At 37.5% G+C, this 22,783-nt stretch overlaps 1 protein-coding gene across 2 annotated transcripts; it reads right to left on the bottom strand.

Moving 5' to 3' along the window:
- LOC109108011 (UTP--glucose-1-phosphate uridylyltransferase-like) lies at positions 1-21,881 on the bottom strand. 2 transcript variants are annotated; one of them, XM_042774019.1, is made up of 10 exons: positions 21,728-21,881; positions 14,347-14,480; positions 12,502-12,609; positions 6,823-7,008; positions 4,985-5,118; positions 3,589-3,886; positions 3,004-3,201; positions 753-995; positions 383-487; positions 1-292 (listed from the first exon to the last, which is right to left on the bottom strand). In XM_042774019.1, the coding sequence occupies exons 2-10, from the start codon at positions 14,443-14,445 to the stop codon at positions 185-187; spliced, it is 1,479 nt and encodes a 492-aa protein (XP_042629953.1). In that variant the 5' UTR covers positions 14,446-14,480; positions 21,728-21,881; the 3' UTR covers positions 1-184. The 2 variants fall into 2 exon arrangements, with proteins under 2 accessions (XP_042629953.1, XP_042629952.1); XM_042774018.1 differs by lacking the exon at positions 21,728-21,881 and adding an exon at positions 20,855-21,663.
- Between the last annotated feature and the right edge of the window lie 902 nt (positions 21,882-22,783).

The following is a 22,783-nucleotide window of genomic DNA, read 5'->3' as shown; positions in this document are numbered from 1 at the left end:
GTAAAAAAAAAAAAAAAAAAAAAAAAAAAACGCAAATCGAATCGAATCGTGAAATCAAAATCGTGAATCGAATCGTGAGTCGAGTGAATCGTTACATCCCTAATGGTTGGTTATGATGATGAGGACAATGACAGGTGTTGGTCAGTCATGTGATTCTGCATCCAGGTCACACCGCACAAAGGCGTCAGTGGTCCAGAATCCGAAGGTTTCCGGACACTATTTTATTTTCCAACATAGAGCCGGCTGGAATGTCGATTCGGTCTCCATGGTTGGCTATGATGATGACGGTTCCCTGCGAATACAGGAATAATCAGACTGTACAACACCCTTCAAAAACGTCTGATTGGGCAATCTGTTTATTTCAGATGTTCCTTGGTCTTACCTTTAGAGAGACTTGCTTTCCGAAGGTGACGTCACCAGACACCGTCAAGTGATCCAACTCTAGCATGTCTGGAATGCTCTCGAATCGTGTGAGATATTCCTGAACCTGAAGGACAAAAAAGGAAACTGGATCAAGGCTTCCTAAGTATTAGACTGTATATTACCCGTCTGTTGTGAGAGATTTTTCTTTAGAGAATCCAAAAGCTGTGATCATGAGGATGTCCTCATTTTCAAATCTTAGTGGGTTTCTGGCTGGCAGATTTGATTGTCTTGAAACACTAGTGAGATCATGCCTACACACTGCAGTGTGAGAGGAACACCATTCGATTTGAATGAATCATTTGATGTGAATGCTTCATTAGGTACGGTACCTTGGTGAAGGAGCTGCCTAGTTTGACGTGAGGAGTTGTGGGAAACTCGCGCCTCTCACTCATGGTCAGAGACCCTGCCTCCAGGCTGTACAGGTTGGACATAACCAGTAGGAGGTCAGATGTGGTTTTGACAGGCAGGAAGCGGCTGCGAGGCACATTGATGCCCAAGGCGTTATCAAAGCACTTGATGGCAGCACCCACTGCAGTCTCCAGCTGAATGACATTCAGTCCCCCATTTATAGTCTGAGAGAGAGAGGCAGAAAACGATTTTAAACAACAGTTTTCTAGCAACTATATGGACAAATTATATGGAATATTCATACTTCACCCAGTCAGTGTTTCAAATGTTCATATTTGATCAATGACCTAGAAATATTATATTTAATAATAATAATAATAATAATAATAATAATATTACATTTCTCACAATCTTAAAACATATTTATATGCAAGTTTAAATAGGAAACAACCCTCAAATTTCCAGTGCAGTCTCAAGCTTTTATATTTCCCACTGTATATAAAATTAGACCTAAAATAGATGGAACAGAACATTTCTTCTTTATTGTTATGTACATCCAATTGAAACAAATTTTTGAAAAAGAAAAAAATGAAGGGCGGGACTTGGTTCTGTTCATGAGTGGTTGATTGGATGGAGGCAGATCTGAATGAGAGTTTGTCTATTGAAAGAAAAAGGCGGGTTATGCAGACTAAAATAAGTGGAGAAGTCTGACATTTGTCACCAGAGAGAAGCTGAGTTACGACATTTTGATAAAAAAAATTATAATGTGAAAAAAATTATAATAATGAAACGTGTGGAATAATCATTCACAATAACATCCATTTAGAAAAATAGGAATGGCAAATTTTCCTTTCTTGCTGACTTATTGTTCATATTTATGTTTTCTGTCAAGAAAATATTTATACTTGTTCTATGAAGGACAATAATGTTAAATGGACGTGTGTAATGTTAAGAGGAAGTGTGAATGCATTGTACAGTTGGTCTTGGTATCACACAGGCAGAAAAAGTATAAGGTTGACAGGAACAGGAGCGGGAGGGATTGGATGTGAAGAAATCTAGAACAAACTCAAATTTCTTGCTGGATGAGAGCCTGTGCCTTTGGGGGATAAATGGTGCTACAATATGGAGCTCTGCTGAACTGTGTACTACTCTAGACAGGGTATCTGTAGGATTTTTAAAATCAGATTTAAGACTTTTTAAGGACCTGCGGAAACCCTGTTCACACACACTTGGCATCTAAATGAGGGCATACCTTAGAACTCTTTTGGTTTTATATAATGCATATTATAATTACTCCATGCTACCCCTTTAGCATTTTTATATGGTTTCATAACCAGCAACCTCTTCTTCTATAACCAGCTTCATGTGTGAACAGACAGATCACCTTTCATTTGAAAACTGAAAACGCTGTATTGTGTTTGGTTTGGCCACAGTCCAAGAATAAGAAAAATTATTTTATTTTATATATCAATACATATGTTTTTTTCCAATTGTGGAGTCCCTGAATGTCCTCACAGAGAGCTTTTTAGCCCACTTCTAAGAATTTTAAACTAACTATCACACACACACACCCCTTATGGTTACCTTTCATTTCTTTAGTTTCCTCTGATGGACTGAGAACAGAAAACCCAACACAATTTCAGTTGTTTATAAATGTTCTTTTTAATTATTATTATTATTTTTTTACTTTTATCAGTTGTAAAACCCTCCATCAAACTCTCTGATCACACAAGCCTCGAACTAGACCCCAACTACTCAGATGAGATATTGGGTCTGGTATAAAAAGGACACTCAAATACACAGTCTCAACATCAGCTTGTTATAGTGCTTGTGTTTTGATTCAGAAGTGAACACTCTACAAAGGACAGCGCAGTGTTACAGGGTCCCACGTGGCCTGATAAATGAATCAGGGTCTTAACTAAGGTTTCAGAAGTAATAGTGCAAAGGAGAGGATAACCAGGGGAATAAAACAGAGATTTGTAGTGCACAGCTATAAATAGTGCTTTACAAAAAAAAAAATAAAGAGCGACTATTGGGGAAAATTAAAACTTGAAAAGGAAAATTAAAACAAGAAATTAAGAAAATCAGATGTCTGGTTCCCTGAATGACTAGTTGGCTATTTCTTTTTAAAAGGAAACTGTATAATTTCAGGTTCATTTGACTGCAGTACTTTGATATGTCTTAAAACACAATGCTCAAGCTGTTGTTTCTGCAAGCTTTTAGTTTTCATACCTTAGGGTTGACTATGATTTCCATGTCCATGGCGTTCTGTTCCTGTAGCCTCTTTATGGCAGATAAGGAGATCCACAGGTTGTTGGTGTTGAAGATCTTAAACTTGGTCACTGATTTGAATTCATCTACATGAGCTTTGGGAACCTGGGCGATTTCCAATAACCGAAGCTTACCATCATACTGAATGAGCGTACCTCCCTGGACAACACAAACACACAACATTCAATGACAATGCAACATGCATAAGCCTCATTCTCTACAAATACAACTCATTTATTTAAATGCATGAAAAAAATCTATTTACCTCAGAATGAACTTTATGGACATAAATGCAAATTACTGAACTTGGACTAAAAGAAGATGATTTCTTGTCACAGTGCTTTGGTCCAGAGTCTATTAATAAAGAATCACTGGCCCTGTTTTACCATCTGTCACCTTCCTGTCCTTTCCTTTTCCTGTTCATAAACATTTAAAATACACTTGGCTGCAGTGGCTGTTTGGTTGAAATTATAATTCCTCTAATTTAAAGTCACACTGTTGTTTTGGACTACTGTACGATATCCCACACAAATAATATTCTCTCACCTTCACATCTGCTCTGGTCTTGTCTGTGACCTCCATGATGAACTCACAGCGTTTGCCGTTCGGCTGGCTCACCAGATGGTTCAGTATATACAGGTCTACCGTTGCGCCCAGGTTATCGATGTTGGAGACAAAAATATACTCCTTCCCTTCAGCGATGAGCTGCTCCAACAGACCGGAGTTATAAAAGCTGGCATAAATGTCACCATGACCAGGAGGATACCACACATCTGCATTCTCTCCTGTCATAGCCATGTCCTTAGCGACCGGCAACAATGACTCCTTGTTTATGCGTGGATACCTGGAAAATTTAGAAGAGAGAAAGTCTACATTTCTAATGTATTCTAATATAAATATAAAAATAAAGCTAATTGAAATTAATTTTAAATATAATAATAGTCTGTAAAATAAAAAAAATTACTATCACTATCATATTGGCCAAAGCTGCATCGCTAAAAATCAGTAAGATCAGGAGTCATAAAATAGCTCAAATGGATCGATAAAATAATTGCAAACACTCAAATAAAGTGTCATAAAGTGTTTCCTCTTTACAGAAGGAAAAACATTTCAAGCCTTGTTTATATTTATTGGCACGAAAAATACATAGCTTATGGAAATGAGTTTTCAAGGGGGCTCTAAAATCTCGCTCTTGCATTTCAGGCTTATTCAGGTCAAACGAAGCCAGGGAAAACATCTGACGTTCTATGTAGCCTTCATCCTCCTCCTCATCCTTTCATCACATTGTCTCTTCCACAAGCTTCAGCTTCAAACAGGACTAAATATGTGCCATCTTTTAGCCCTGTATTCTGAATAACACGTGTAACCATATCCCACGAGCATCTGTTGTTAGCTTTGAGGTAAATTTCTGCTCTGATGAGTCCATCAAATATTAACTTATCCCCATTATTGCTTAGAAACCTCATCAATCTTTAACTTGTTTTTAACAATCTTGTTTTAAAAAAAGTGTTTGCAGCTTAAGGGTCAGACTCAGCAGAACACATTATGAAGGTGAAGAAATTCAACTTTTGTTCATCCTGCACTGTCTGTGCCAAAACCCTGAATTACAATCTGTGTCTTTGTTTAGATGTGTGAGCTAATGATATGTGTCATCAACTGAGAGATTTATTGTACTTAAACTACATAATTGTTACATTATTACTGTGTAAATATATGTGGTTATATTGTTTACTTAGCTATACTCTGAATACGTACTAAGAGAAGTCAGATAAATTTAAAAAACTGGAATAATAATAAACTTTATATAAAATTACTTCATATTTCATATTAAAAATGCATGATTTTAATTTAGGCTTATTAATTCTAATTAGCTTTATTTAAAAACAAATGTAAGCCGATTTCTTGTCAGGTAAATGTAAGTATGCATATGTGGGTTAAATACCTGCTCTGGTTGAAAGTGTGTATCTTGACTCCGTGGTGCGTGTATTTTTGTAGGATCTTCTTAGTGTCTTCATCCGTATTGAAAGAGTTCATAAGCACCAGTGGAACATCAGCATTATATGTTTTATTCAAGTGCTGAAGAGACCAGAGAGAAAAATTATTATCCAGCAGTTTAACTCCTGTTTTATCCATTAACATTCTAAACAAGCTAACAATGACTGTGAACCCTAATACAGATACTTTGGCAGGTTTAGTACATTCTGCAGCACATTCTGCTTTATCTGGGAGAATGAACTCTAGATAATTCTAAATATAAAATCTAATCTCTGCAGTTACACTGGTGAAATGAACATGGTCAATAATTAATCAGAACATCATTATTAGTTGAACTGGCAAGGTATCAACAGTACTGCAGTAAACACTGAAAGTAAAAAAAAGTGTGTATTTTTGGATCAAAGTTTAAGAATAGTGCTAGACACCAGTTTCTGCAGTAACTCTCTAAATGTTCAGACAAACTACAGAAACCTTGTTAAAAAGACAAAAGTGTCCAAATTAATGCAAATGCTTTTCAGTGTATCACAAACTGACATTACCTATCTTGCGCAAGTTCAAAACTGAGAAAATCTGTCAAATTTAAAGTTTCATCAGTCTTAAAACTCAGAAAAAACATAATTAGTAACAGAATGAAACTAGTTTAAAACTTACCCTAATTGAAGATTTAGCCACAAATAAACTATTTAATTTCCCTGTGTTAATGGTTAATGATACTCTAAATAACTACAAAGTTCTCACTGAAATTATTAAAATGAGTGCATAATCCTCTTTCAGAAACTGTTGGATGTGTTGACATGTTTTAAGTAAGTTTCCTGTAATGAATTTATGCCCATAAATCTCAGCCTAGAGAGAAACCAAATGGTACACACTGGCCTAAGGTCTTGCTAAAGGCCTGCCAAGTACAGAAACGACAGTCTGTATTTCTGAGAGAAGGACAGATTACCCATTTACATGTACTAATAGGCCTTATTCAGTGAGTGGGATATCTGACGACATGAGGCAGGTAAACGGTCTGTCGAAGAGACACTGAGCTGAATGTTCTTCAGTAAGGGCGTCCCACAGGGCTCAGTATTTGGCCCCTATCTTTTTTTCCCCTCTTGCCCAGAACACAGCCCTCTCTGTTTCACCCCAAGTTCTCTTTCATGCTCACTACCTATCGTTCAGTCCATGGCACTGAGAAAAATAACTAGCACAGAGCCTGTTGCTGCTGGTTTAAAATGCTCATTCTGTATAAATGAAGGAATGTGTCTGTGTTGTACAGCTGTAGATGAAGAAAGCAAGAGAAGGAAAAGACAGAGGAACATATGTTTGTGATTTAAGATCTATGGGTGGAGGTCTATTTGCTCACTTTCAAATCTCTCAGACAGCTGCTCTGTTTTCCCCATCTGGAGTGTTTTATATTTCTTTGGGTACAAATCTGATAAGTTTTTTTTATCTGAGATGGATTTAAAAAAATAAAATAATTGAATGTGCATTCCCTACAGATAAAAACACCTGAAGAATATTAGAAAGATATTATGTTGCAAATTGTGCTATGGAAAAAAAAATCATAGAATTGTAGTGTCATCTTTTTAAACCAAATGTGGGTTACATAAATCAAATTATGCAGGAAGGAAATTGTCTATTTTGTGGGAACTAACAAACTTGTTGAAACCAAAGGGGCAATGTTTGGCTAATTAGCATGGCCACTTTAGCCCACGCTGAACAACTGTCATTGAGATTAACAGGAAGATGTTATAGACCTCTATGTGTGAAACTTCAAGCTTTCGGTATCATATGACAAACCTCAATCTGTTGGACTGTTAGATCCAGGAAAGTGTTCTCGTTACGGACGCTAATAAGGCTCTTGGGCCCTTTGCAGCCCATGCTGGTTCCCAGACCTCCATTCAGCTTCACCACCACCAGCTTATTCAGACTGTCTGCTATGTTGTCTGGTAGACCCTTTGCCTTGATTTTGTCAAATGGCTGGATCTGAAAGAAAGACAAGAAAGACAAACAACTGTCAGTCAGGACATGCTTACATTGTATTACCCTCTGAAAGTTTAAGTTCAATGTTCTGGATTATATTATACTGGAGTTCATAAATGATTCATCCAGTGACTACAATGAAGTTTCTAAATTTCATACAGATGCTGTTGCTATTGGGGTGTGTGTGTGTGTGTTCATCTCATTGGATGATTCTTACAAAAAAAATCTGACTAAGGGGTCAGAAGTCAAATGTTAAGGTTAGTTAGTGTCGTTATATTGTGTCTACGATCAATCATCAAGAATCATTTTCAAATACACCAAACAACCACAACACACATTGTGCAAACACAACATTTCTCCGAGAGGCAAAAAAGACCATGTTTAACCAAATAAACAGTCCAACCGCTGGATCAATAGTACAGAGACAGAAAGACGAGAAGAGAGAGATGATGTATGTGTTTATGAAAGAAAAGAGCCTTTCACTTTTACTTCACTACTCTTGTTTGCCAGAGGGCCATGTGACCAGGAGACATCACTGATGAGTCAGATACCAATAAAATATCACCACACATTTACACTTAAATTCAGAGCACAATGGCCCACTATGATATTATGACAAACAGATGAAACAAACATGAAGCAAAGAAAGGAATGGAACGTAGTATATCCATCACACAGCATTTTCCATGACATAAACACACTAGCTATGTTTCCATCCAAAGTAGCAAATTTAAATTATGCGCAAAATTAGAATATCACAGAAAATGTTTGCAAATAAAGCACTGAAGTCAGGACAGATGTGTCTGTGTAAGAGGGGTGTAAAGATGAAATGAAAGCATAATTTCCCCCCCAAAACCTGTGAAGCACAAACCAAAATGCAGCTGATTCTAAAGATTTCACATGTCATGTCTATCACAGTGCTGACTGACACAATACAGAAACAGTTCAACCTTAATCTTGGTATAGCACATCCTGATAGATAGAATTACTATTTGTCATGATCAGATCCATTAATGACATTTCTGAACTCTGAACTGGATCCATGAAATCTGAACTTTTCTATTCTTCAGTTCAGAATCTGTGACCAAAGAACTGAATTCCATTCCATAGAATTCTGCTGTTAAAAAATGTGAAAATCATCTGTAGATTCCTGGTCATCAGGTGATTAGATACAGCCATATGAAGTCACAGTGATCAGATGAAATAAAAACAGGAGTATCGCAGTGTTAATGTCTTATTGTATACAATAATTGGTTTAAAAATGATCCTCTATACTGACTGCATTTTTATGGCCTACAAACAAACATTTGCAGACACATTTATAATGCCATCCATTAATACTCATGACTGAAAATCAATCAGTAATAGCAGTGATATATGTGAATGTGTTAATGGTGATTCAGTAGCATTACAGAGAAGGAGTAACAATAATGCCTAGTGGTGTAACATCTCTGTCAGTCTCTAATGTTGATATAATCTGAACAAATTTTCCTTTTAGCACTTAATAAAATTACATTATATGAGCACTGCAATACTATGTTCTTGCACAAATTTGATACAAACATAACCTGTATTGCTTGACTCCTTCAGATTATTGTTTCTGCTTGCATCTCACATTTTGAATAAAAGTGTTTGCTAAAAAAGTCCTACCAGTTTATCAATACTGCATTTACCACGTTTGTGTTCTCCTGCGTGCTGTTCACATACTAATCACTGTCTATGAGCCTTATTCATAAAATATGAGTAGAACAAATTTCTGCATAAATCATACATAGTTATTCTTGTGTAAACTGTAGCAATTTATTCAGTGTTCATACACATATGAATATATTTAAATATATTTAGATCGAAACTTGTTTTCTCATGCCTTGTGTCTTTAATCTCTGATCAGGTGTTGTTGTAATTGTTGTGGTGGTGGTGATGCGGCTTAAGTCTTATTTTTCAGGTTGTCTATATTTCCTTGTTTCTTTTATGTACTGTCGCTTATCTTGTGTGTGCTTCAAATAAAGCAGCATTGGAGTTGTTTTTCTATTGCTTTTGAGACCCAGAATGATTCAATAAAACCTCTCAAAGATCCCACAGCATCACAAGACCACAGTCTCATTAGCTCAGTCAGAAAGTCACAATTCCAAGTCTGTTTGCATCATAAGCACATTAGAAGAGCTTCTCCATCTTGCAGAAAGAGAGGCTGATGGCAGTATTTGAAGGTTCATAGAGGCATTAAAAGCTAAAAATTACATTAAGAACATTAATTGGTATGCAGCAGAGCATTTTTAAATCTGGATTCTGGAGTATTTACTGTAATGAACTGAGGTGAGAAGTCTTGAACTAGAAGGTATACTTTCTACAGATGCATGCAAATTATGAAACACTATTTAGGAAATCTTTCCCTGCAGATAGTGCTTGGAAATACGATGCCCTTGGACCAGTGCAGCATTCTCAATACACCTTACCTTTGTCAACAAGAATGTATTTATGTCTTGCAAACAAAAACTTTTTTTTTCTGTGATTGAACACAGTTGTTACTGATTAAGCTGATGTAAATATGTCACCAAGAATGTCTTAGAAAGTTAGAATGAGATGAAAACTATAAAAAAAAATTAAGTAATATTTTTAAATATATATAATTTTCCTTCTTAAGTTTTTGAAATGAATACAGTTATTACTGGGTTACATTATATATTACTGAAAATTTCAATCATAATAAATTAATTGTACATTTTTTATATATGTAAATTGGATAATATTAAAATCTACATTTATTTTTCTGATGCTAATGTAAAAACATTTTATATTAAAGCAGTTCACATATTCTATATACAATTTATAAAAACAAATAAATGTATTGTTTCTATGAGTTTTATGTGTTTTGTGTTAAAATTCTGAAATAAATAAATAAATCGTAGCTGAGCTAAAAAGTCAATCAGCCACTTATCTTGTGTATAATATATCTACTGGGACAACACTTATCATTATTACAGCAAACATAAGACGTGATGTCACAGGATCTAGAGATTATATGGCATCAGGCGAGGACTGGTAAGCCTTTATACACCCAGCAGATGTTAACAGTGAATTAGCATTTTTTGTCAAAGAAAGTTTTACATGTGGATATACACACAATGACACACCCTTAAATTACAATGAGAGAAAACACAGACAGCCCATCCCTAAAGTCCCAACCAAACATATTACAGCATTTTCTGTACATAATGCAGAACTGCAGGAATTTCTCTTCTATGTAACATGTAACAACCTCACCTTCTCCAAATATCCTTAAATTTGCATGCACACAAACATACGCACAAAGGTCTGTCAACATCACTCTTTCTGGAAGGAGTTGGAGGGATCTTGGTTTCAGTGCTTGTCTTGTAAGTGTGGTTAAAACAGGAATTTCTGGAGCAATGCATTTAATATCCTGCTCAGATAACCTGGCTATATGGTGCAGACTATAGTACTGTAAGGATGAAAGAACCTCAGATACTTTGATCTCCTGAGAAACAGACAATACAAACTTACACAGGCATCTTCGAGACACCCCACAGAGTGGAGGTGCAGGAGACCTCCTTCCCTTCCCTAAATCTCTTCACCCATCATTCCTTCTACTCAGTCTGCTCAAAAAAAAGTGAACTAACAGTCATGTCTGGTATCATTTGAAATGTCTCAGTGCAACTGGTACAATGTTCTTACAAAAGTAGACTAAAAGATATTACAGATCCTAAGAGTTAAGAGATACCCAGGTCTGGGACCTGAGTTAATGCAAATTCTAATTCTTTGTACATACCTCCATTTGGGGGATGTTTTATCTTGGTGTTGTATTGAAAGGACTACAGCAAAAGGGTCGGGGCCTCTGTAGCCAGAAAGAGCCCATAGCATGAAGTGTGTCCACACACTTCATACCATGTATTTTTCTAAAAGCCAGGTATGCATCTTACTCTTAGATTCATCTTTGAGAATCTGATGTTTTGTATCAATTTGATATCTTTGAATTGGCTATGTAATTGGCATAATACATTTTTACCTGACTGATTTTAATTGTTACATTTGATTTATTCGGACTTACTCTGGAAATATTTTCTCAAGTAGATTAAGTGAAGGGGTATGTTACCACAAATCTGCTTCCAGGGTTAGTACATACTAGATATCAGGTGAGATTCTAGATTTCTGACTAACTGCTTGACTTTAGTTAAGTTGCTATGCAGTTGCATTATGATGGGGGGCTAGACAAAATACTATTGAAGTATTAGCATAGTTCATGCATATTTCATTGTACTAGCCATAACCTCTGGTTATTGTCTCACTATATTCAAGTTGTTATATAATTAGATTAATTATAGGTGGCTAGGTAAAACACAATTGGAATAGCATATTTCACAGTGCTAGACATAACCTCTGATTATTGTTTGAGCTTTAACTAAGTTGTTACATGGGTGACTGTAAGGGGCTAAACAAAACCACTATTTAAAGAATGACAAACATAAATTGGTCTATTAAATAGTAAGTCATAACCTCTGACTAATGATCAGACTGGAGAGTTTGTGATCGTGGGGTACACGTTTATCGGCTGGCGTGATACACCCTGAGCGACATACATTCCTAATGAACGAGTAAATATAAAGTAAAGAGTTAACTAGAATAATCAAATGTCAGAAGAATAATAATAATTAGAAACAGAAAAACAACCAATTTGCCTTTCAACCTAAATTCGAGGTCATACTAAACCAGAGTCAGATTAGATAATAAAATGGAGTCAGATTAGAATTGAACTTAAACTGAATAACTTTGTGCGCTGTAAAGACTGAACACACATGAACCCTTCAGCCAGCACTGGATACCGCTGTTGGACCAAGTGCGTGGACCTTACAGTATCAAACATTTCAGGGTTTCTGGCTCTTAGAGCACTGCATTGCATAATCATCAGAGACCCAGAGGAAAGAAGACCAACACTGGATTCTTTATGTGAAACACACACACACACACACACACACACACACACACACACACACACACACACAGCCAAATCAAATTAGGAGACACTTTTGTTCATGGTTTGTCTTCCTTACACCCTCCCTTGCCCAAAGACAAATCAATTTTGAAGCTTTATTTATAATTTTCCTTGCACACACACAATCATTCATACTAGGTCTATCTACAGGTTAATACTGTAACTGGTCTAACTGGACCCATAAACTGGATACTAGAAGTGTATGAATGTCATGCAAATTAATTAATGCTGGAATGTGGGTAGCTTTTATGCACAGCTGGCTAATTCCCAGAGCCTAAGGCAACACTAATCTCCACACATGAGACTCAAAGCAGAGGCTCTGAGTACTGCCCATCCGTCTGTTTTAATGCTTGAAGTGTGTATACTGTAGATACATTTCTCTGCACATTCAGTTTATAGGTCTACAATCAAATTAAATTAATAATATGAGTGTAATATGAGTGAGTGTAAGAATTAGGCCTGTGTTGCAATCAATCACTTGCTTATCTTACCGAGTCCTCAGGGGGCCTGTTGATTTTTGCCCACTCTACTGAAGGTCCCTTCACCTGCAGAAATCGGTGGAATAAATTCCTAAAGCCTTCAAAGTCCTTCTTAGACACCTGAGGAAGAGAGCAGGCAAAAATTAATTATTGAGGAAGGTCCTTACTTTTTCTCCTTCTGAGAAACCAATAATTTTCAGTCATTTAAACTCAACCTCTAGATATTTTGGCAGAGTATGCATCACCAGGCCTGACCAAGATATTTATATAATAGCGGTTAGACAATATGCATTTTTAATTATCAGTACTTAAACTTTTACATTTGCCTTTAAATATTTTTTACATTAACATTTTTAAGGGCATCGGCTGTCACCTTCCTCCACTGAATCACACATTTGTGATGATTCTAGTCTGCAAAACAAAACAAAACAAAAAAAACCACATTTTTTCAGCATAAAAAACAACCTGCCAGCATAACTTTCTAGTCTTGTTTTGTATAGTCTGCCAATTAAAACTCCTAAAGGCTTGTGAAATAATTAACACCCTGCTGTGAAAGATCACTGGGTCCTCAGGCCTCTCACTGTGCACATCATTATAAATAAAACCTGTTTGATGAAAATCCATAAACTCCTTGTGCCTGCTGAGAATCTGAAGTTCAATAACTCTGCACTCTAATCAAAGAGTAACTTTGATAAATAAACCTGAAAAGAAGCTTGTGAGGCAATATTGACCAAAAAAGAACAACAGTAAACACTTTAGTATTAAGTGGCACTTAATGAAACGCATTTAGAAAATAATATAGATTTAGGGTTGTCACAATACTGAAAATTTATTGATTCTCAAAACCAAAACTACAGTACTTAAGGAAAACTAACCTCAATTTAAAAAATATTTTTTTTAAATGTTATAACAATATAATATAATCAAAATACTACAACTATAACTACAATCTCTCATACTTAGCTACATTAAATGGTAGAGTGACATTTTATAGGCATACACATGGATGTCTTCATAAAAGAGGTGCAACTATGTAAATTGTAATCTGAGGACATCTTCACATCTCCTTATCATACTTTATTTGAGCTAGCAGGGTGTGGATTTTAGTACGTCATTTGGCAGTAAATGTTTGGGTGGGATTACGGGAGTCTGTGTGTAATGGAGAGGGAGGGACACAGGCGGTCAGTATGTGTCACTGTGATGACGGCTAGGCTGATTATTACCATATGGTGCTGAGGAAATACTGGGGTGGATCGCCAAGCAGCACAGAGTTTTGCTTTCTGACCTTCTCAACTTGACAAAATGGAGACATTTGGTGAAAAAAGGAAAATGAAGGAAGGGGGAAAAATGAACTGAAGGAAGTGGGTAGGGGTTGAAGAGAGAAGTTGCATCATGTCAAAGTTAGTCTCATGGTGAGACTAATTAAACATTAGCTCAGCAGTGCAATGAAATCTCTCCTGTCACACTGGCATGTCATTCAACAGCTGCTCCTAATTTTTTCTCTCATTTTTATAATAAATAAATTATGATTTCTATTTCTAATTAAAAGTGCACGCAGAAATTGTTCATCTCATTAACAAGTTCTACACAAAGAAATTTGTGTACTTTTGAAAAATGTTTAAAATGATGTATGCTCACTTGAGAATAAAATTCCAGTCATGACAGCAGTTTTGTTTTACATGGAGAGGGATCGCCTCCAGACTTCGTTACAAGACCTCTTTCAAAAACATTTAAAAAAAAATCTTACAGACTCCAAACTTTTAAATGGTAGTGTACATAAATCTTCATTATAATAAAAAGGTAAATCAGTTAGCTGAATTTTTCCAAAAATGTGTTGTTTGTGAGCTTGTATCTCACCTCAGCTTTTGCACCTTTGGCTGTGCTCAAGAGTTTTTCCAGCTCGGTGTGCATAGAGCTCTCCAGCTGCTGTCGCATCACTTCCTGAAACTGAGCCATCTTGTTGGTGTTGCTCTGTAACTCTTTACTCAGACCTACGATTAAAGCCAAAACCTTAATGTTAAAGTTTTCACATTAACTTCACAATGAAAAAACCTGACCTTCCTAAAAGACAGTTCAGTGAGCAGTTTTCCAGAAAGAAATCTGTAGCAGGCCGATGAACAACCTACCAGTACAGGCCAAAAGTGATTGAATTTATGTTTCTTTTTATCATTAAAAATCATTTGATCTAATGTCTTATGCTTAAATACTTGAAGCTTCTTGATTACTCGTTTTGTAGACAAATATAAATAGACTAAGACACTAAAAAATATAGGTCCCTACATAATTCCCATACTGTTATTTTGATAGTTTCAATAGTATCATTGAAGTCGGTGTGTTCAAACTAGGGCTGGACGATATGGGCAAAATTTATATCACAATATATTTCTTAATTTCGGTCGATACGATATAATACAATCGATAATTCAATTATAAAAGATATAAAAACTGCCAAGAACGCCATAAAAACAAAAAATCAAAATAAACACTAATATACATAACAAAAAAATAGCCTTCATACAAACAATAAATGTGAAACCACTCAAATAATCATCTCAGACTCACCTAATTAATATTAATATCTTTAACTTCAAACTATAGGCTAATATACACTACCAGTCAAAAGTTTTTGAATAGTAAGATTTTTAATGTTTTTTAAAAGAGAGAAAGCCTGCATTTATTTGATCCAAAATACAGCAAGAACAGTAACATTTTGAAATATTTTTACTATTTAAAATAACTGTTTTATATTTGGAAATATTTTAAAATGTAATTTATTTCTGTGATTTCAAATCTCTATTTTTAGCATCATTACTCCAAACACATGATCCTTCAGAAATCATTCTTATATTCTGATTTGCTGCTCAAAAATAATATATGATTATGTTGAAAACAGCTCAGTAGAATTTTTCAGGTTTCTTTGAGGAATAGAAAGTTCAGAAGAACAGCATTTATCTGAAATAGATTTTGAATGGAACAGTGTATAATGTTACAAAAGCTTTTTATTTCAGATAAATGCTGATCTTTGGATCTTTCTATTCATCAAAGAATCCTAAAAAAAATGTACTCAACTGTTTTAAATATTGATAATCAGCAAATCAGCATTTTATAATGATTTCTGGGTCATATGACACTGAAGACTGGAGTAAAGATGCTGAAAATTCAGCTTTTATCTCAGGAATAAACTACATTTTAAAATAAAGCAGTTAAATATTTCAAAATTTAACTGTTTTTGCTGTACTTTGGATCAAATAAATGCAGGCTTGCTGAGCAGAATAATTATTTAAAAGAAAAACATTATACAACAACAAATAAAAAAAAAACATTAAAAATCTTACTGTTCAAAAACTTTTCAAAAGCTGATTATTCTTATAGATTGAAAATGTGCTTTAGCAGTATAAAGAGTCTGAAAAGTGCTCTGAGTTGCTGCAGAGAAAAAAAACATGTTGCTGGATACGGACTTGAATGCAAAGTGATTGTCTGCCAGCAGGAGGCGCTGTGAGTGCGGTAGAACCAGCGGTTTCTCCAGTATCGGCTGTAATCAAAGCAGCTCTTCTTATGAACGCTTCTTTATCAGATAAAATGAATATGCCATCACAACTTTTCTGAAGACAGTCGGTTCCCTTCAGAGATACATTCATATAAATACTTATATCATGATACATATTGATATTGAGTTATTGTCCAGCCCTAGTAAATACATTTCCTTAATTTTTTTTTTACAAATGTCCTTAAGACAACAGCTCTTATGTCACAAGCAAGTGCGCTACCTTGTGTGGCACAGCTCTGACTACCTGATTAAATCCTGCTTGACCACATTTCATTCGTATGCACCCATTTAATTCATTCTTCTGCCAGTATTCCAAAAATTTAACTGCTAACATTCTTCCAGGCATGTGTCACTTAAAATCCAGTTAAATGATAGTGTCAGCTGGCACTTTAAAAATTAAACCATTTCTGTTTTTCTCAGAATTTGTATTTGTGCTTTTGAATGCTGAAAACACTGTCCAGTTAAACAATCTAACACATTATCCAAAACACCAACAAAAAAAACTACAAATAAAACTAAACATTATCTATACTTTAATTTACAGTTTTTATTATGCTTCATATAATAAGTCACTTAACAAACACTGTCACTCACAGTGAACAAACACTAGTTCTCAACTCACATTGAATAACAACACACAACACAACCCCCTTCAGTAACAAAATCTAAACAACACGTCGGTGGTCGACGAATTGGGAATCTCGCCAGAGTTCAATTCGCGGTCTATTTTGTATTTTGAAGACCGACTGATTCTATAACAACAGACGCGAATGCCATTTCAGTCGGTCACTCTCGGACAATCACGTTGGTGGAAATGTAGTCGACGAAATTGGGAAACTCAAAATATGCGCCAGAGAGACCAATCTAGTGATTGTATCGAGCATGTAAACTAAACGAGCCAATGCAGTGGGCATGCGGCCTTTATTCAATGGTCATCCAGCTGCCGCTGACTGCTCACTGACAATATCACGTTCCTCCCATGTTGAATGAGTGACTCCTGAGGCCAAAGTTCAGGCTGGTGCAGTGCGAATTGACGCCATAATCAGGGCTTTTTGCTTCAGAGCCGAGCGGTGTTTCGCGTCTATAAACGCCTCGTTCAGCTCCTGCCACATTGTGTTTGCGCCATTTGTTGAGTGGGTGCAACGAATGAGTCAGGGCTCTAAAGGAGCTTCTCTGTCCGGGTGTTACGGCGCGACAGTGGGTTGTTCAACCTTTGTTGAGTGGGTGCAAGCTACAGGCTGCACTACCCCCTGTGGTGTTGCGGCGGCCATCTCCCCTGTGTGCTTCAGCACAACTAAAAGAGCAATCCTAAAAGAGCATTCACGGATGAACGTCTTTTTAAAGACGTTTTTAAAGATGGTATTTCACCCGTGCATTTCTGGATGCGGTCGTTATCTGGCACCGGGTGATGGTCACGATCGCTCCCTCACATGCCTGGGCATTAAGCAAATTGAAGTGGCATTCGTGGATGAGTCATATTCCCATTGCAGGAAGATCCGTCCATCTCGGAGTTGCGGACCCGGCTCCACTACCTCGAAAGGAGTGGAGTTCTGTTGCCTCTGCCACGATCTAGTACTCTTACTGGCAGAAGGCAAGGGAGGAGTACTTCTGGCAGTAGCTTGGGCGGTTTGAGGATCACAGTGGCGGCAACCCCTCCGAGGAACCAACCTGCCAGGGGCCGCCACTCCTCTTGCACTTCACAGCCAGCCAAGCTCCCTAAGGAATGCACTGGGCTCTCCACAAAGAGCGTACCAGCTGTATCCTTTGGGGCTCCTCCCGACGATCAGATCTCGATTGCTGCATTGGAGGGCGAGCCTGAGCTATTGGAGAGGAAGATTCAGCTGCGCTGCCGCCCTCCAAGATGGTAGCAAGGCCCGAGTCAGATCCGGAGATGATGGCTATGCTTTCCCGGGCTGCCGAGAGGGTGGGGCTCGAGTGGAAACCTCCACCATGTCCAGAGCCCTCAAGGTTGGATGACTGGTTTTGTTTTTGGTACCCAAACACTCAACAAAAGAGCAACTTCCTATATCTCTGGGTCTCAAGAGGGCACGGAGAGTTGTGAATGGTTCGTAGCCGGATCACACTCATCCTCCACTGTCGTCAGCGGGCAGCAGTGGGCGGTTCGAGAGCATCATCAAAGGCCCTACTCACGCATCCTCTGCCCAACCTTGGAACCAGGTAAGCATTGTACAACACACTCAGACCCTGCTTCAGTCGGTCCACAAGCTGCCCATACCGGGTCCCTGCATTCCACCTTGCTGCCCCACTGCGGGTACATCGGTGGTCCCGCTGGTCCCGCTTGTACGGTATCTGAAAGATTGGCTAGCACTGGAGGGGGCTCTTGTTCCCATGAGAGCAGGGTGTTCGCATCCTCAACTATCTCGACGACTGGCTCATACTACCACAGTCTCGGGATCAGTTGTGGGAGGACAGGGATTTGGTGCTCGTGCACCTCAGCCTGTTGGGCCTTCGGGTCAAGTGGAAAAAGAGCAAACTCTCCCAGACGCAGAGGATCCCTTTCCTCAATATGGGGTTGGATTCGGTCGAACATACAGCACGCCTCACAGAGGAACGTGTGCGGTCGGTGCTGAACTGCTTGGATTCATTCGATCCCACTGAAACAATTTCAGAGGCTAAACCAAAAAGGGGCCCAGGCAGCTCGCACAGGACACTGGAAGGGGCAGCATCCATAGCGCTTTGTTATGGATTCCCAATTCGTCGTCACCGACGTGACGTCGAGAGTGACCGACTGAAAGGGAACATCTCAGTTAGTTATTGTAACTAGTGGTCGACCAATATATCGCCAAGGTCGATATTTGGCATTTTTCTAATATCGGCATTGGCCGATAAGTTTTTCTGCTTGGCCGATGTGTTCGAGGCTGACTTTTATTTTGACGGTGCTGAGAAAGGCAGCACATGAGAGGACAGAGCTCACATTCTCCCTCTCGTTTACTGTCGTCGTTAACAGTTCTGTTTAATACGGATAGAAGTCTGTCTAATAATCTGATAGAACAGTTAAACAAAGGAATTAATGTAAACAAAAATATTATAATGATTGCTTTTATATTATTAGTAATAGAAAGGCAAACATTATAATACTTTCTCGTTTGCCGTCAGCATTAAGCACATACCCATTTATATCATTTAAACAAATTTTTGAAATGACTAATGAACATTTAATTTCTCAAACCTTGCAAACTTAGTCGAATCTAGCTTTGAGATCACATGATCAGGTTAAACCAAATTAATCTTCGCTCTATGAATATTGACTCTTTCTAACTTATTTATATCTATATCTATGCTTACTGTTTAAACTAAATTATGCTGTGCTTTATGCATTTGCCCTCTGTCATACTCATGTCATTTTCTCTGTGTGCTGTATGTAAAATGAGTGTTACCCTTGCTTTATTTGAAAAATATGATTCCCAATGCACACAAACTTACCAGAATACTGAGTACCCTGTTGGTTACAGTGTCTATTTCCTTTTTAATTATATTTGTATTAAATATTTATTTGTGAAAAATACTTTGTCATCTAAAGTATAAGTATATTTATTTTACACATACTTTATTGGATTTTTTAATCCATTGTCAAATTATTTCAAATTTCTTAAATATTAAAAAAATATATATATATTGGCTTTATATAGGCTATCGGCCCTCCTGCTTTCCAAGATATTGGCAGTCAAAAAAAAAACAATATTGGTCGACCACTAATTGTAACCCTCGTTCCCTGAAGGAGGAAACGAAGATGTCACGTCTCGTCGCCAAGGCTGCTGTACCACCGCTGAGCGGCCAGGTCACCGGCTCGGCTCCTCAGCGAAAACCGGATTATGTGCTGCACCGGCTGCCTACTTACCAAAGTCTATAGAATACCTATATACTATCTTAAAGTGACTTTGCTTATACTCACGCTGTGATCAGTGGCAGCTGGATGTGCACTGGCTTGTTAAGTTTACACTCAAAGTGCATTGGTCTCCCTAGCGAGATTCCCAATTTGTCAGTCACCGATGTGACGTCTCCGATCCCTTCTTTGTTAGTTTCACAAACTGGCTTATTTGATAGTGACTCATAAATGGAGCAGAATCCTCTTAATGATTTACGCTATTGCTCAAAAACAATTTGACATATTTAAATAGATAACATTTCAGAGTATTATGTTTTTAAATGTATTTTTGAACAAATAAATGCAGCCTTTGTAGAAACTTTAAAAACTATTAAAAAAATCTTACTAAGCCCAAAAGTTTGAACAGTGTATACCACAATGTTTCGTTATATTATTTTCAAAGTCCTAAAACTTTTTTAAATTAGATGGAAAATCATGGATTGTCAATGTGACCTCATACTTTTGGACCCCACTGTACATCCGAAACACTGCTGAAAGCAAACAGTCACAAAACCTCAGTCAGTGGAGAGCGATACAGTGGAGCCTATCCCCTGTAATCATGCTTAATGTAAAATCTCTTTAAATTACAGACACTGTCAAGCCAGATGCATAGCTGTCAGCGAACCAGACCTCTGACAGCCAAACCAAAGCGAGGAATGGGCCGACAGTCTTTACAAAATGCTCTCTATAAACCCTTCCATTTCTGCAACTTTCCCAGTGTATCAGTCAGCAGTAACTGAGGGGTCCATTCAGCTCCCACTCTCATCAGAATTCAACTGACAGCTTGTACATGGTGCAGTAAGATCCAGTTTGATCACTAGATACCAGTAAGTCTCATCTAATTAAGCTATATCTAGAGAACCAGTATAACCTTAAAAGTACTTATTAAGCAAGTATAAAACAGCAAAACAAGGACTTATGAACATTCTTACCTTCAACGTAAAGCGACATCTCTGTCTCTGTCCTCTAAACTCTATAAAATGCAGTTCGGATAAATATTTCCAATCCCGTTTAAATAATGGGAAAACCAGCAACACAGAGAGAGTCCTGCCGGGATTCGAGACTTATTGGTAGTAGTAATAACGAGACAGAAGGTCAGCTGATCGATTCTCTCATTCTGTTCAAGAGTGCTTTTCCTCTGGCGTTCACGCGCTTAGAAATGAACCACCTCTCGCTTTCTCTCTCCTCCCACTGAATATCAAATAACGCAGAGTAAATAAACGGCTCGTCGACCTTTACTCGCGCGTTTATTTATTGCTCAAAAGAGACGGTGTGTTATATTACAAGGTGAAGTAATTACGTGGCTCTCTCTGAGTGTATATGTGGGAAATACATTTGTGCTCAGCCCCTTTGGTCCGTCATTATTCGACACGTCACATTACAATCCAGTCGCACTTCCTCGATCACGTCCACCCGATTCTGCGTGTCCTCGGATCATTTCTAAGATTTTTAGGGTCAGGTTTTACTTAAGGCGGGGGAGAATGAAACGTTCTTATTGTACCATATTCTTAGAGATGAAATGTTGATGGCTAACGTTGTAGTGGTATCGTTTACCACGGACTGTACGCGTTATTGCAGCATTTTCGCCCTTGCAAGTAACGTTACTCAGCAGCGACGTTCTCCTCTATGTGTAATGTGTATAGCAGACGCTTGACGTTGTGTATCTTTGCTTCGAAAAAACGTAGCTTTTAGACATGATTTAGGAGTTTAGGAACACGGTAGAAAACCTGGTTCCCTGGCGTTATAATATTATAACGTTAAATGCAAAGCGAATGTGAAAGTAACGTAGATTAGAAGTGTCTTACTCTGAGGGCTGGAAGATGCTGTTGGGGAGCTGCTGCTGAAGCTTGTTCCGGAGCAGCGACGTGTTTTCCTCTCTGACCAACCAACTTTCTCCTCTCAGAAACAGCAGTGTGGGGTCACGGAAACACTGCGGAAGTGCTTCGCTAGAAACATTGTTTAGAAACACACAGAACATCATACTTTCAATTAAAAGAACTGATTAGAAACCACAATTATATAGGTCTAACGTTACGTCATTTGTCACCCTCCTTTTTTTTTAATGGTCATTATTGTGACACTCTTTCTTGATGAACTGTGATTCAGAATTAATGTGATTACTCAATTTTTATTACAAGATCTAACAGAAACTTTTTTTAAAAATTATGTTGTAAACAAATGCTGGTTATTACAAACATTGCAGTAGATTTAATTCCAAAGGGAAAACGTAAACTGTCAGTAACCAATCAGAGCGCTGCATTTCAGAGCGGCTCTTCTCATTGGCTGACTGCAGTCTGAGAGCGGTGTTGCCATGTCATCTTGTTCAGGATTGTCATTTAATAAAATCCCTTACGAATAAAAGCTGTGGTGGGTTGCGACTTGTTAGAGTATTCGCAGAATTCACTCGTTTATTTCTAGTACAATCACTTTTAGTACAATAACTTCGTCTACCAAAATCAGCAACCAACACCCCTACCTAAATCATTATTAAATGTGTTTTCCTTTGCTAATAGGTGTCGGTATTTATTAACTTGGGGCCAGATGTCTAGTAAAACACGTCAATTATTTCGTAGAAATATATTCTTATTGAAAACACATCGCAAATCTTGGTATTGTTTTTCTATCAACACAGGCGGCAAGGCCACGTCTACAACCTTGCACCAATGACCTTGCAGCACAGAACGATCATTTCTATATATACGACACAAAAAAATAATAAGAATAATTATCATGACCCGAAACACTACATATGACAATGCATCGACTGTAATAGAGAATTCTGGCCATTATTCAATGTAAACCACAGTGTACGAACGAGTGTTTTGTTAATGTTAATGTATGAAAACAATGTCTCATAATAA

The sequence above is a fragment of the Cyprinus carpio genome, chromosome A17, assembly GCF_018340385.1.
Source record: "Cyprinus carpio isolate SPL01 chromosome A17, ASM1834038v1, whole genome shotgun sequence".
Lineage (NCBI taxonomy): Eukaryota > Metazoa > Chordata > Actinopteri > Cypriniformes > Cyprinidae > Cyprinus > Cyprinus carpio.
This window is presented reverse-complemented; position numbering and strand designations above follow the sequence as displayed.